Here is a 16,080-nt window from a genome sequence, read left to right on the forward strand (position 1 = left end):
ACTGCATCAAACTGTCGATAAAATTCACATAACTGCACTGTTAAGATTAAAAAGTCTGCACTTTCCACACAAGTTGAGACAGAGACTCAGCGAGGCTGCGTCTTATTGCTAGGCCATCTTAAACTGGTCATGTGATTTGGACACACCAGCGGGTTCGTCGACTCCAGAGGATTAGAGAGAAAAAAAAGACTGACCAATTCAGCAACACCAAAAGGCCTGAAATTCACAGAAGACAACCAAAGTGGATGATGGTAGAATTGTTTCCATAGTTAAGAAAAACAACTTCTCAACATCAACCCAAGTCATTAACACTTGAGAGACAAAGTGTGTCAGTCTACAATCAATTAATGCCTTCATAAATATAAATATAGAGGTGCAAACCACCGGTTACACTCAAGAACAGAAACGCTGGATTAGACTTTGCCAAAAAAACCCTTCTAAAAAAGTCTGAAAATTCATATCAGAAGTATAGAGAAGGAGAGAAACAGCTAATGATCTGAAGATTATCACATCATCTGTCAAACATGGTAGAGATAATGGCATGAGCATGCATGGTGGAACTATGTCACTGGTGTTTATTGTCGATGTGACTGCTGTTAGAAGCAGTCGGGTGAATTGTGTCCGTGGCTGTATTCTCTGATCAGATTGAGCCAAATACAAAACTGATCAAATAGGGCTTCACAGTACAAATGGACAATGACCCAAAGCATAATGCAAAAGCAACCCAAGACAAGGAAGCAAAGAAATTGGATATTCTTCTGATCTCAGCCCAACAGAGCATGCTGTTCAGTTACCAATTACAAAACTGAAGGCAGAAATATAAAAAACAAGCACCAACTGAAGGTCTGGCAGAGCATCTCGAAGGCGAAAACACTGCATTTAGTTTTGTCTGTTGATTCTACACTTGATGTACTCGATGTACTTGACTGCAAAGGATTTTAATCCAAGTATCTTTAAAAAAATCCTTATATCTAAAATTATGCTAGTTTGTCCAATTGCTTTTGAACATTGAAAAATGAGGCACTTTCTGTAAAATGTAATTCATAAACAGTGCAATTTATTTTGTAAATCTCCTTGAATTAAAGGTAAAAACTCTGCATTTCAAACACATGTTGGCCGTCTGATTTAACATCTGCTGTGGTGATGTTCATGATAAAAACTACATAAGCTCAGTACAACAAATTATGGACCTAACTGTATTTTTCACTGTGATATTTTTTGTGTTTTAGAAGTAGTGAAGGTTAAAGGAGGCTCCTAAGAATGAATATAACTCAGTGTGATGTTTTCTCAAGTCATGAATGTACAAGTGTGTGTGTGTGTCAGACAAAACAATTTCACTGTTCATCAACAAATCAATCACTTGCGGTAAACTCTGATTCAATCCAGATCTAATTCATGCCTTTACTAATATTATTTTGATGAAACCAGCTTCTGGATTTTTTCAAAAGACTATTTTTGTTGTGTCATTACCTACAAATTATTTGTTAAAACACAAAGAAAAAGAACCTCACACTGAAACTCTAGAAACACTGATGGTAGTATTTTAAGCAAAAAGCTAATGTTTACATGGCAACAAGCTCAATGATGGTGACAATGCAAAAATGTGCTAATTAGCACTAACCCTTTCACTGGCACTTTATTAGGTACACCTGTTCGACTGCTTGCTAATGCAAATATCTAATCAGCCTATCAAGACGACCTCTTGAAGTTCACACCGAGTATCAGAATATTGAAGAATAATGATTTGAATAACCTTGAATGCAACGTGTTTTGTGCACCAGACATGCACCAATAACAATGAGTATGTCAGACTGCTGATCTTCTCAGGATTTTCACACACAACCATTTCTGGGGTTTACAGATCATGGTCAGAAAAAGAAAAAGCCAGTGAGCTGCAGTTTTCTGGTTGAAAATACCTTGTTAAAGTGAGTGATCAGAGGAGAATAGCACTTTTGAGCTACTAGGAAGGTAACAGTAACTCAAACATCCACAACGAATGTAGGCAGAAGAGCATCTCTGAACGCACAACACAAACCTTAAGGGACTTGGGCTACAGGAACAGAAGAGCACACTGTAGTCCATTCCTGTCACATAATAACAGGAAACTGAGGCTACAATTCGGACAACATCAGAAAAATAGGCCAATGGAAGACTAAGCCTACCTGAGTATTGCTGCTGACCCTGTCCATCCCTTATGACCACAGTGTACCATCTTCTGATTACTGTTTCCTGCACTATAACACACTATGCTGCCAAACTCAAATCATCCTAATCTGGTTTCCTGAAGATATGTCAATGAGTTCACTGTACTCAAAAGGCTTCCCCAGTCACCAGATCTCAATTCAGTTTGGCACCTTTCTGATGTGGTGCAACGGCAGATCTGCATCCGACAAATCTACAGCAACTGTGTGATGCTATCAAATCAATATGGACCAAAATCTCTGAGCAGTGTTTCCAGCACCTTGTTGAATCTTTGCTATGAAGAATTAAAGCAGTCCTGAAGGCAAAACCTGCCCAACCAATTGAGGGTTGATGGGAATCCCACTAGCTTGAAGACACTTGATTATACTCTTGTTGATCTCTCGATGGCACTAGAGGAGAAGTCAGTGGGTTCACCTAAGTGAGTGGAATCCATGTTGACAGGGACATGGATGTGTGAAGCAAATTTGGCATCAATAACTATTAAACAATCACACCAAAAACAAAAATAACAGGTGGTGCTAAGAAAAACAACAGGGAGGCTTCCAAAGTCATTAGGATCCATTTTCTGTGCCATGAATATCTGTATAAACACATAATGCATTTTATATAGATAAATCAGACTGGACCAAAGAGGTGGACCAAACAAACTTCCATTGTCTTCCACCATATAGCGCCATATCAAAGACACTGGATATGCTGGGCTGTGAAAGCAAGATAAAGAAATAAATGTTCAAACCAAGTGTTGGCATCCACTATTAGCTTTTACTATCCTTTAAATAACTGTACCATATCTCTTCACAGATGATTTGTCATGCTGAAATAAGAAGCTGCTATGATATAAAATCCATGTCAGGGAAAACCGTAATCTCTACATATAAATTTGCTTCAGAGAGGCTGGATTCTAATTCCCAGCTGCACCACAGGCTAATAAATACCATAAAGCATTTGGTGGACAGTCTCTGTATAACTTACCATTCCTTCGTAAAACATTCAGCTGGATCAAGATATATCACCTGCCTGAGAGAACGAGAGAGCGATGGGCCCGTTTTTCCTGAGAAATGAACTATATATAAAATGTAAACTTCTGGTGACTTCCAAACCTCTGCACTCAATCAACTCACTGTCACAATAACTATGATATAACCCCGAGTACAATTTGCAATCGCCATAAATAAAACATTCACGACTTCAGAGCCGCTCTTCTCCTCTTGACTGCACTGACTGCAGCCTTGTTAAACATTTTCCCCCTGCTGCTGTTCTGTTTGTGTTTGCAAAGTATGCCCTCTCTGTGCGAGACGGCCACACCTGCACAGACAGGAAAGATTTGACATTTCCCTTATCGTTTGCTTTTGCGACGGCTCGGAGCTGGTAGAATATGTATGAACTTTTCTTTTTGTCAGATGTGCCCTGCAGGGTTTTCTGAAGGTGAGACCCTAATTAGCAAAATCCTAGTTTTTAAAAAGTGTTTTGCATAAAGAATCTCTCTTTATTTGACTTTTAAAAAGCCAATGAAACTGCATGAGAGAACACATAGTGGGAGATCTCTTCTACCTTCCATGCTGGGATGTATGGGAGAAAGTCAGTGGAGGTAGACAAAAAAATTTAATAGATAACTGCCACTTGACTCTGATGAAAACCTTAAAGCTACAATGGATAAAATGCGTAGCTTAATAATAGTATAACCTAAAAGACTGTAAAAAAAAATTGCAGCTATGAAGTTAAAAGAGGGTTATGTAGAGAGAACTATTTAGGTTACCATGATAACCAGACCCTTTCCTTTTGTAATACCAGATACTTTGTACTTCCAGATGAGATGGGGAGTCAGTGCAACCTCCAGTCTGGCCTCATCCAACTTCAAAGGAGGATCATATTATTCTTTTATATAATCTATGCGTTTGCTCTCCTGTCAATCATGTTGAAGGGCAGACAGTGAAACAAACATCAGTGGCTGAAGCACTTATCGAGAATCCATTCAAGCTGAGAAGCTTTGGCTTCTGTTTCTCTGTACACTGCTTACAGTGTCCCTTGGCCACTGGCATCAGACACAGATGACTCGAAGCCTGCTTCCTGCAGCAGTCCAAGTCCATGCAGCTTCTCTAGTATCTTATTATTATTATTAGCTTCTCTAGACGATTTATATGCTGTTGCGGTATCCAGCAAGGCTAGAGCCAAACACTATTCTCTGATGTAAATAAGCCTTATAAATTTAACAAATTAGGAAAGGCTGATGATAAAAAATACAGCTTTAGAGCAATCTGCTCTATAAGGAATCCCAAAGTTTTATCGCAGGGTCTGCAGGTGACTCTTACAAACTGTTGGCGTCGCACGTATAAAAATGAAAACGGACTGCACTTATTTGAAATGTAGTGAAGACTACATTTTGCTAATTTTACTAATTAACATACAGTCAAAGACCAGAAGCTTTGGAATAATGTTCACTGGACAGATACAGCAAAACAGTAACAGCATTCATATTTGGTGCCGAGCAAGGACAGCTGTTCAATAGAAGAACACGATGCCAAGTTTGAAGCGTGATGGTGGGAATCTTATGGTTTAGGGTTAACTAGTAGCCTTGAAGACTGAGCACCTTGCAGTCACTAACTGAACTACAATTTCTGCATCATATCAATGCCTGCTTTAGCTGTTGGCTGAAAATGAACAAGAAATAAACATTTCAAAAGTGCAACAATTAACAAAAAGCAAAAACAAATGGAGCATGGCAGTAATTATGTTCATAATTTCAGGTTTTAGCCTGTACAGTTATATTTTCGTCTATTACCTGCATAATTCCCAGTAACGTACATGTATTTTTTCCACCTCACACCACCTCAGTGTTTGTAATTGTGTGACTTTACACCTTGAGTCAGTTTATATTATTCTGTCTAACCCCCTGTAGTAGACAGGGGTTAAAACAGAATGCCCCCTGTAGATTCCCCCCCGGTAGTTTTCCACCAACACACTCAAAAGCAGCTGTGGTAGTGTTCCTGCAGGACATGGTTAAGCCCTCAAATAATCCAACAGAAGATCAATAATAGCTTAATAATTTCTTATCAAAGCAAAGCCCAGGGATGAAAGTGCATTTACAAAATCAGGAGCATAGTAATGTAAGCTCTTCGGCTTATCGGCTACATTTATACATGGCAAGTTCTGCTTGAACAATCGAAAATTAAACACATTCTGATATCAGTGCAAGACATGCAAGACATTCTTGATTAACTTCACACTGAGCTAGTGAGTTGGGGACATTTCCATTAGTATGTGGTGCATCTGATTGGTAGACTGTTGCTGTTGTGACGGGGGGATGTCATGTGTGAATGCATCTTATTCCTAACTCTGCAGGAGCTACATCCTCTGCTGTGAAGGGTTTTGGGCGGAGGGTGGATGTGTGGATGTACAACCCTTGTCAGACTCAGCCTGAGGCTGAGGAGGATTGGGACGGAGGTTTTAATGCAATCTGTTCACCACCTGCTCAGTGGAGGGAAATGGAGGGGGCTTTATTCTTTTCACAATTTACTCTTTATCACATCAGACACACAAGCACAGATCACTGAGGTGTGTCTGCTCAGAGTTCACAGTTAACGCGTCGTCCCCTCCCCACCCAGCCTCCTTCCGAAGGCTGAATGAGCCTGTGCATGACTGGAGCGATGACTGCACACACAGGCTATCCTCAACAAACCTAACACCTGCTTCCTGTCTGGCTGCACATGCTCAGAAGGCCCCGAGAGATTGTGGTTGTGTGTCTGCCTTGCTGTTGCTGTGTGGACTGGGCCAGTCCTTATTAGGACCAATGTAGCATCTGTGATTCTTGGCTGTAAGATATGAATGCTTGATTACACTGTACCTGACCTATTCAGTAACCACAGAACCTCTCTGAGCTGCATTTTCTCTGCACACCACGCAGGATCTGGAAGATTCCACCCACAGCTTCTTACACTGCAAATTCTGATCCTAAAACTGGGCCTGTGAGAAAACCTGAGCCCCAATCAATATAAACCTCACCTCCACGTCAACCATAAAATCCTGTCTGTTGGAAAATATTATTCTGGACAAACTTCTACCCTCTGTCACTATCTAAACCATATTTACATAAAAAAGTAGCATTTAATTACTTGGCACACAAAAAATTGCAAGGGTACTGGCAAACAATCAGCAATGGTTTAATCAAAAAGAGACTTACGGAAACAGATATAATTATCAGCATTACACACTATATAACCTATATATGTACAGTCTATGTATTTTAAGCACCACAGCTGCTTGAAAATAAAGTTGAGTGCAATAGATGCACATATTACTGTGGAAAACATTAATAAAGAACTTTAATGGACTTTAATTTGTTGCAGATAGCCAGATTATTTTAATAAACATACCTGCGGACAATAAAGCACTGGGAATGCTGGAAATCAGTGGAACACTCTATAAGTTTTCAGAAACAACATATTGTACTGTGTGACCAGCAATTCATAACAAAAAAGGAAAATATTCACATTTAAAAACACTGCAATGAATATATAGCATAGTTGCTTCGAAATATTTGATTAATACAGATTCATCTGATAACTGGAAATTGAAAAAAAGTTTTAAATATTGTTTGTAAATTACAGCATCTGATGCTGTTTCTTGCTGTTGTGACCGCTCTGAATGCTTAAGGAGGTTTATCTGATATGAATGCTAGCCCACAAAAGGCACTGTCAGTATGAAGTATCAAAAGACAGTCTGACATTTATGCATGACTGTGAATATCTGATACTCCTCATTGTATGGTAAGTTTATGTCGGGGTGCTTCTTTGTGAAAGTCTGTGCACAATACATCAGTGACAGCGCTGCATGCATCAGCATCACTGTGATAGACCTCGGTGGAACAGCAGTAAAAATTCACAGCTTGAATCTCAAATAGCAGGGCGCCTACTTTCTACTAAAGACTTCAAAAGAACAAAGCCCGAGCCAACAAATGCTGTGGTTAGATGACAGGTGGAATACAAATGGAGTTTTCGCAGCTAACCGTGGTATCATCAGCCTTTGCTTTGTTCTGATATTCTGTTTGTGTTCAACGGTCTGTTAAAAGGACAGCAAAAGGTTTTCTGACATTCTTATTTCCATCTGGCAGTCTGGGATGTGGGGCTGAGGAGATGACCTGCAGAAAAACATCAAATATGTAGTGCAGTCATGAATATCTGGTGCACACAAGCCATACCTGCACTGCATTTCTCACTGTGAGAACCTGCATGACTACCACCATCATCAGCATTACTACCAGAACGGAAAGAGGGATGGTTCACTGGATGACCCGTGTTTTGTGCTACACAGAAATGTGTGAAATCTGTCTGCAACGTGAGCTATTTCTCTCCGATCCCTGACTCAAATATGCATGTAACTCCCATTCATTACTGTATTAAAGGCGGCACGTCAGCACAGTCATCTCTTTTTATTATGAACCGACATACATAAGGATCTACTTTGTTTTTGTTGTTTGTTTTTTAACCATGGCTTTATATTAACTGGTTAAATAATAGATATTCAATTCAATTCAACTTTATTTATAAAGCACCAAATCATAACATAACAACTGCCTCAAGGCACTTTATATTGTAAGGTAAAGACCCTACAATAACATCACAATAATGTGATAGGATACAGTTAATCCTGTAGGGGCCATGAGATGTGAAATACATTAGCCAGGTCTTTCAAAACACAGTGTTTGGTTTTGGTGTAGCACACCAAGAGGTATCACATAATTTGTCTTCTATTTACTCCACCTGATTTTGGTACATTTAACATTTGCAATATTTAAAACCTGTGCAAATTATTGCATGCATGGTATTAATCTTCACAGATTATGTTATGCTTTTCACTTCTGTCTAAACTCAAAACTGCAAAGAATCTCATCTCATCTACTTGCTCAGCTGGAGCTGTCCTCCTGCTCGTGGTGCTGAAACAAACACAAAGAAACAACCAAACACATAAAGTATGCGGAGAAAATGAACACGAGGCTTAATGTGGTTTAAGACTTGCTCTAACATACGTCTCAATATTGTCCATCCCTTTTGCACCTGCTCAGTGCTACACAAGTGCACCATATCCGTATCACTACTAAAAGCCCTTGTTCAATCTCAGCTTAGAGCCTTTTGAAATATTAATGCCTGTGTGACACTTACTGTGCACTTGTATGGATCAAATTTTAAAGGAACAGAATAAAACCCTGCAGCAAATTTACAGCACTTTGGTAAGAAACTATGAAATATATACTGAAGCAGTTGATCAGCTGCAAATTTAGTCAATGTTCTTGTCATCTAGGTATGAATTTGATCACACAAACACCTACTATCTGTTTGTCTAAAACATTGAGGTAAAAACATATAGTTTCTCCCCTTCATTTAAAGCATCTGCAGTGATTCTGAAGTCTTTGATTTTCAAAAACGACCTTTTCACACCCGCAAGGCTTTGTTTACTCCAACGTGTGACACTAATTCCGACCCTTCTTGAGATTTCTGAGATCTCTCTGAAAGCGCAATACCTCTATTTATAGAACACGCATAATTGGGAGCCTGGAAACAGGATAGGACTCCTCTCTAATTAACGAATAAACAACACTAATTGCCATCATTACTATCATTTATCTGGTGTTATCAAACGTGATGAGATGTGCATATATTGAGTCCTGTAAGATTACGCTCTACATCTTGGCTAAAATCTGAATATCACCATTCTAAATTTATTTTCCTCCCAGGCTCTCATTAGGGTTTGACATATAGTACTCCACTAAAATGTCAAAAGTCCATAGCAAATCTGGCATTTTTAAGGCCACGTCCTTTCAGCACAGTCGGGTGGAAATGTTACCAGATGTCAGTTTAGTACTCTGCCCAATTTCCGAAAACAGAAAAAACACAGTCAGAAAAGGCTAGCTTTACTTACTGTAAAACCTCAATGTACCTCAAGAATCACATTTATTTTACAGGGTAACCCTTGTGTTAAAACCCACATCATATGCAGCAGGATAAGCATCGAATCAACAAGTCACAAGAAGTTGACCGGTATCATTTTTTTCTGTGCGAATCCAACAGAGTCCCGATTGAACAACATCAGGCTACACAGACAGAGGGTGGCAGCATGAATGGAAGCCTCAGAGGCATCTTATTTTATTAAAAACGGGCTCCCCAAGTTACACATAACGATGCTCACTCAAGGTTTGCCACGCAGCTGAGTCCACGAGGAACAATCGGGAACAATAGGTGTGACAGAAAGGAGAAATGATGCACCTGGTTTGGGTGTAGTAGTCTGACACGTTGCCAGAGGCAGGCTCGTCCTCACCAGCCACAACACCACCACCACCACCACCACCACGCTGTACCGTGAACTTTAAGATCTTTATAAATAAAAGAAAAGGTATTGCTCTCCGTAATCAGACATTTTTATCGACTCTCGGTTCCCCCGCTTACTGCAGCACTCACAGCAGCCTGCACACCCACCTTCCCTCAGCTCCGTAACTTGATGAAAACGATTGCGCCACTAATAGCGCAGTAAAGCCTTCCGGTTTGCATTTCTATTACTACAGGCACGCACGGCTTTAATATTTACCTCACTCACCTTATAAAACTCCCTTATCGCTGAGGTCTGGCGGTGATAGAGATGCTGCTGATTTTTCTTTAACGCCAAGAAACAAGAGAAACTCCCACCTTAGCAGGGGCCGTCTAACAATTAAACACCTGCTTTGGAGGCGTTAAGGGACCATCAAGAAATTTTATGCGTTTTATTCGAAGTTACATAAAAATATATTTGACCAGACATCCACCTTAAAGTTAGCTAGGTCGATTTAAGTGGTTAAATTAATTATATATATTTTTAATGTTAACTTTGAATACCAAATTCACAGTAATCTGAAACTGAATTTTACGTACTCCAGTTTACACCCCACAAATACAAAGGTTTATTCCATTTAAGACAGAAAAATATGTATATTTTACTTTTAAAAAAAATACATGTTTTTAAATATATTAAGGAAAAATATTTGAAAACAATTAAGCATTATTAAATTAAAGCTACTTTGTTTTTTTAAATATACATTTAGCATTATTTCTATATTTTGTATTCTTTATAAAAAAAATCTACAAAAACTTTAGAACATATCACAAGTGTAGATACAAAACAACAACTTTTATATAGAGCATTGTTTTGTGGGTACAGCTACTCAGTTACTAATTATCTGTCAGTGGGTTGTTGCCCTTACCACACACCATTTAGTAAACCGTTTAAATTGTTTTATTGTTCTTGATGATGATGATATTTTTGAAGATATTTTACTTGTTTATGTTTTAATATATATTATATAATATTATATAATATTATATTATATTATATTATATTATATGTTGCATGTTGCGTATTATGTTTAGTTTAATTTCTGATTATTTTTAACCTACTAAGATTATTGCTTTGATATACTGCATTTTACATTATCGAAGGTATATGCTGTTCTACTTATTTCATTTTCATTTGCTGTAACAAAGGAAATTCCCAACTTTTTGTTAAATAAAGTCCCATATCTGATACTGTTTATACGCATGTTTCCTCCTCCACCCTAAAACCTTTTCATATTTCCATCCTCCTTTGCATTTAGAAGAGATCAACAGTGTGACTGAACTTTAAAAGTTGTCCAATTACATCTGGTCCCTTCTTATATTTTAATGCGCTACCTACAGTGTGTGGTCACAGGATATTTCACTGTTGGCTTTGCCTCTTGTTCACAATGAAATTGGAAAAACTATTTGTAAATACTTTGCTTCCTATGAAGGAATGAGGTACAAAAGATTTTAAAGCTACAATCTAATATTTCACAGGAAAATTTTAAAGAGGTTATATTTATTTACCTGTGCTCCCTATTGCACATGCTTTTATTACTCTATGAACACATATAATATCTCCTGTTTATAATGTTGTATATGTTTTTACAGACAGGTGTCTTTTGAAAAAGAAATCTCAATATCAGTGAGACAGGATTTAATATTAACAATAATCCTATGTGACCTTAAAGGAGAGGTCTCTAGACTGAAGTAATAAAGTGAAAGTTCTTTAGAGACATTACTCTAAGGATACTGAGGATCTATCTCAGACGTAACCTGGTAACAGATATGATGCAAAATGTATTAGTGCTCAAGTTAATTGTACTTTAAATAAAGACAAAATAATAAAAAGAATATTTGTTTTTAACAGGGGAGGCCAATACCTGACTGATAGTGGTCCATTGGGTGGTGGGTAAACATGTAGACTTGCCAATGGAGTTATAATTTCCTGTTATATTGTGAGATGTTGAAAATTGATGCCTTTATGACTCCTGCACAACAAGATGTGTTTTAGTATGGAGTGTTTGTGAGAGTAAGTCATGTTAACAAAAGAAAGAAAATGTATTGAGCTGCCTTACATCCTGTGAGTAAAGCTTATTTTATTGAAATTGCTCAAATTAGCTTATATACCTCTGCGCTAACAGCATGGGAGGTCAGATAACTGAGGATACATTGCCACCTACTGAATTCTTTCTTTCCTGCATTGACCCTAAACACTGCAGACTGTTCACATGCTGTAACAATAATAGCTGCTCACATGGAAAGGAAGTGAAGGATTAATCTTATAAAAATGTAATATTATATAAATATATACTTATTGAATGAATGTATATGGAATTAAATATGGTGAATTAACCATGTGAAAATAATAATACTTGTTTTGCTTTGTTTAAATTTCTTTTTTGTCTTGCTAACAGGGAAAAGTGAAGAAAAAAAGGAACACAGACGCATCCGGACCAGCAGGCGGCGGTAGACAAAGGAGTTAATGTGGTGATGTAAAAACGACGTCAGTGCCTCTCAAAGAAACCTTCTTGTGTGCGTTTGAAGAAGCTCCTGAGCTCCGAGGCTCCGTAGTGCTGAAAGGACAGCTCCTCCGCTCTCTGACATCTGCAGGTAAGCAGATGCGTCGCGCCATGGAGATGAAATTATGGGGAAATAACATTACTGGCGCAATCATTAACATACTGGAAACGATATAATGTAATTCTGAAAGAAAACAGAACACGAAGGAGATGGATAACTACAGTTATATTATAAATGCTTTCTGTTTTCTGTATCATCCACAGTGTCGATGCCCTCTAATGAGGGACGTAAAGACCAACTTTTAAATTTGGTCTGCGAGACCGCCCTCTTTCCTTTTCGTCGTTTGCTATCTTGTGATTTTCACATCCTTCAGTGCTGCAGGTTATGCGATGACAGAGGGAGGGATAAGACATTACTGCTATTCTCAGTGGCCCCTGGGAGTCCCCCACCCCCACTTTGCTCAGAAATTAGTTTTTAACTCTAAGTGGCAGGCTTACATTCTCTCTTCTATTCACATTTCTGCACTGTGCTCTTTGTAAATGGTTTAAATTCAGTGTGATTTATTTCAGGGTTTCATATTGTCAGGTAAAGAGCCTTCAATAGTAGACATAGCACTAAACAGTTATCCCCTGTGAGCAAGCACTTGGACACAATGGAAAGGAAGAACTACCTGATCTCTCCTCAGACCAAACTGTGTCCTTGGAAGGGTCATTCCCTCCAATTTGCTACTATTTAATTCAAGTATCTTAATGTAATAATCTCCCTACAAGTAAATGACTTTACTGCTGGATTAAGACTATTGATGCCCCTTAAATTGCAAACAGGACTGCCAATTCTTTAGGTACTTAGCAATCCTCATAAGCTGAGAATTTGTTTTGTCTATTTGCTAAAACTGTACTGTAGTATCTTCTGTTTTGGCTGCACTTTTGTGTTTGCATCTAACATGAAACTGGTAAAAAGTGTTGAGAGTGATTCATCATGAATACTTGTGTTTGTATACAGAGACCTATTTTCAGCAAATGTGTGTTTGATGGCACCTTGTGTTTCCTAATGCAAGTTTGTTATATTAAAAGCCTGATTAGTCATTAGAAAAAACATTTTCCAATTATGTCAGCACAACTGAAAATAGTGTGCTGATTGGAGAAGCAATAAGTGTGGCTAAATAAGTGCCTGGATTGGCTGTCTCAGTCTGATTATAGTCTCTAAATTAAAAAAAGGACTGGAAAATCATCACTTTGTCCTTGCTTTAAGGAATAAAAGTTAATCCATGCTGTAAATTTAAAAAAAAAGAGAGAGAGAGAGAGAGAGAACAGATTTTATAAAACAGGAAGTACTGCTCCCTCCACAAAACTGTGCAAACATCAGGGCCTTTACCTAAAAAAGGATAAACACCCATACAAGCCAACGTGGGGTGGTTTGTAAAGGGAATATGATGCCCATGATGAGTGAATCTAAACCTCTGACCACAACTGTGTTCAGCCCTCTACGCATGCTCAATTAGACTTTTAGCACAATAAACTTGAACTAAGTAACATAATGTGCACAGAAAGAGTGGTGGTTGATGTAAACAGGCCATTTTATTCAATTTATTATCATGTTCCATTTAAAATTATAAATAATTTATGATTCCACAGCCCATTGTGATTTAGACCATTTTGGGTCATTGTTCTTGTTATATTAGATACAAGCAAACGTGCTTTGCTTTCAGAAAAAAGAACATTTCAAACTGACCAGAAACTTCTGCGCAGTTACGTTTACAGTTACTTGCACTTGCACTTGCACTCCTAACTGTGTTCTTTGCTCCCGCACAGATATGTTCACCCGGATGTTAAAACTGAGACTTCTCAACGCTGTAGCACCTGCGTACTTTTTTACGGCTACAGCAGTCACCTTCATTTTTCACTTTGGCTTCTTCATTCCAACAATTTTCCCAAGTCAGGGTACATCACTGGACGAGTCCAAAGTTTTACATACAGTTATTTTCCTTTTCTTGATGTTCAATGCGTTAGGGAACTACATAATGACTATTAAATACCCAGCTGAGAGTGCCAACGAGACTGTGATTCCAGTGTGTTCACCACACTGCTCGGATAAAGTGGACGCGCACTACCTCCTGAACGGCCGTCACTTCTGCAAACTTTGCAAGAAGGTTATCCTTAAGAGGGACCACCACTGTTTCTTCACTGGAAACTGCATCGGCAACAAAAACATGCGCTACTTCATCATGTTCTGCATCTACACATCCTGCACATGTTTATACTCTTTGGTTCTTGGCGTGGCCTTTCTAACAGTGGAGTACTCTATCTCTTTTGAGAACCCCCTGACCTTTTTGACTCTTCTCCCGTTCTCCACTGGTTACTTCTTCATGGGTGAGTTTTCCATTCAAGCTGATATCGCAGAGGGGACACCAATTACCAACTCAATATTTTTATTGTTGGAGTCTGCCAGAGTTTGCATGATTCACAGCTTAAAATAATCTGTATTTATATCAAACTGGATCTTGGTGCAGCCTCTCAGTTCATTCACGTTCAGCTAACTTTCTCCTGATTAGATGCCCTTTGCAAACAGAAGGTTAAAATAGCACAACGGCAGGACTTTTGCAAAGCTAGGCCACACTAATGATATTTGCTTTCACTGAGATCAAAATGGTCTTAAACTAAGCATTTAGGTCAGTCTGCCTGAGCTTCAGGCTAACAGGTATTACTTGTATATACACTGACCTCATTTAATACTCTTTTCTTTACTACAACCATCCACCATTCTAACAATAATATATGTGACAGATAGTAATTTCTCCTCCTCAATATCTCCTCACAGGAACAATCTCAGGCCTGCAGTTGTTCCTGGTGCTGATGCTGTACGTGTGGCTGGGCATCGGTTTGGTGTGTGCAGGTTTCTGTTGTCAGCAGGTGCTGCTGGTGGCCCGGGGGCAGACATGGTGTCAGATGCAGAGAGGGCAACTTGCAGAGAATCGCAACCCCTGGAGAGCTAACCTCAAGGACGTCTTTGGCACCCGCTGGATCCTTGGCCTTATACTGCCTGTGCAGACAGTGGAGACGTGCTCTGAAGACGCAGATGCCCATAAACAGGACTGAAGAAAAACCGCATATCGTAACAATAGCTCCCCACAGGTCAAAAAAGCGACACGTTGTAGAAAATGCTGTCTAAATATCCATGTGGTGAACGATTTTGAACACAGAGAGGATGCTTTTTGACGTTTAAAATAGTCTGTGAAATAGCTGTTAGCACACATTCCTTTAAGGACAGGAGCCATACAAGCAATGTGAAATAAGCGCGTAGTCTAAGTGTATCCTTTAGGTAGCTTTTTTAAAAGGCAATATTAAGACAAATAAGTTGGTCATTTTTGGAAATCCAGCAGTTTTACTTACACTACTATAAACGCTTGCATCAAAATATAAAGATGGCTTTGCATGCCTTCACAGCTTTGCAGTTTTGTATTATTTGACAGCCTGTGCCATGCGGTGCTCTGAGATTATCAAAGTGCAATGTTCTTCCACACATCCTATTAAGATGCTACAAAGCGACGTTCAGGAAACTCTGGGTAGTTTTCGTGACAATGACTCACGTTTGTCGTTAAGGGCTATCAGACAAGGAAGCCGTTTGTCTGCAGCATAAACTGCCGGGCTTGACAATACTGTTGTGACAATTACATGTTTAGCCTGATGTACTCTACTCAAAGTAATGTGACTCAGGCAGTGTGAAGAGGGAATGCTCCTTTGGAAAAATGGGTGGGGAAGATGATTAATATACGATTATCCAGGGTTATTATTCACAATGTGCCATAAAGTCATTTCTTATTTGCTTATAGATGACCCCAAAGATGAGGTATTCACTACACTGCTAATAATAAGGCGCTCTGCATAATAATATTATTAAGGACTTTTCACTGTTATTCTGCGACTCCAGCTACGAATACACTGCTCATGTCGAACAGGTTTTGGGTTTCAATAAGTATACTTTCTAGAGATATTTTGTCTATTCCTGTTATACCAATAAA

General features: G+C 38.8%; 2 protein-coding genes across 2 annotated transcripts in view; one reads left to right on the forward strand and one right to left on the reverse strand.

Moving 5' to 3' along the window:
• Window positions 1-9,882, reverse strand: part of tmem63c (transmembrane protein 63C) — a 37,449-nt gene extending 27,567 nt beyond the window's left edge. Inside the window, exon 1 of the mRNA XM_063499123.1 lies at window positions 9,787-9,882. The gene's annotated coding sequence lies outside the window, so the exon portion shown is untranslated. The remainder of the gene's footprint in view (window positions 1-9,786) is intronic.
• Window positions 9,883-12,056: 2,174 nt separating this feature from the next.
• zdhhc22 (zinc finger DHHC-type palmitoyltransferase 22) lies at window positions 12,057-16,061 on the forward strand. Its single transcript, XM_063498836.1, has 3 exons — window positions 12,057-12,152; window positions 13,874-14,431; window positions 14,880-16,061. Exons 2-3 carry the CDS (start codon window positions 13,876-13,878, stop codon window positions 15,155-15,157), a joined length of 834 nt encoding a protein of 277 aa, XP_063354906.1. The 5' UTR covers window positions 12,057-12,152; window positions 13,874-13,875; the 3' UTR covers window positions 15,158-16,061.
• Window positions 16,062-16,080: the final 19 nt, after the last annotated feature.

This window comes from Pelmatolapia mariae, linkage group LG16_19, assembly GCF_036321145.2.
Source record: "Pelmatolapia mariae isolate MD_Pm_ZW linkage group LG16_19, Pm_UMD_F_2, whole genome shotgun sequence".
NCBI classification, from domain to species: Eukaryota; Metazoa; Chordata; class Actinopteri; order Cichliformes; family Cichlidae; genus Pelmatolapia; species Pelmatolapia mariae.

Excerpts from the sequence above, each read along its gene's own strand:
- zdhhc22 (XM_063498836.1), top strand. The coding sequence starts at position 13,876 with ATGTTCACCCGGATGTTAAAACTGAGACTTCTCAACGCTGTAGCACCT. Across the intron at positions 14,432-14,879 it reads CACTGGTTACTTCTTCATGG|GAACAATCTCAGGCCTGCAG; the intron begins GTGAGTTTTCCA and ends ATCTCCTCACAG.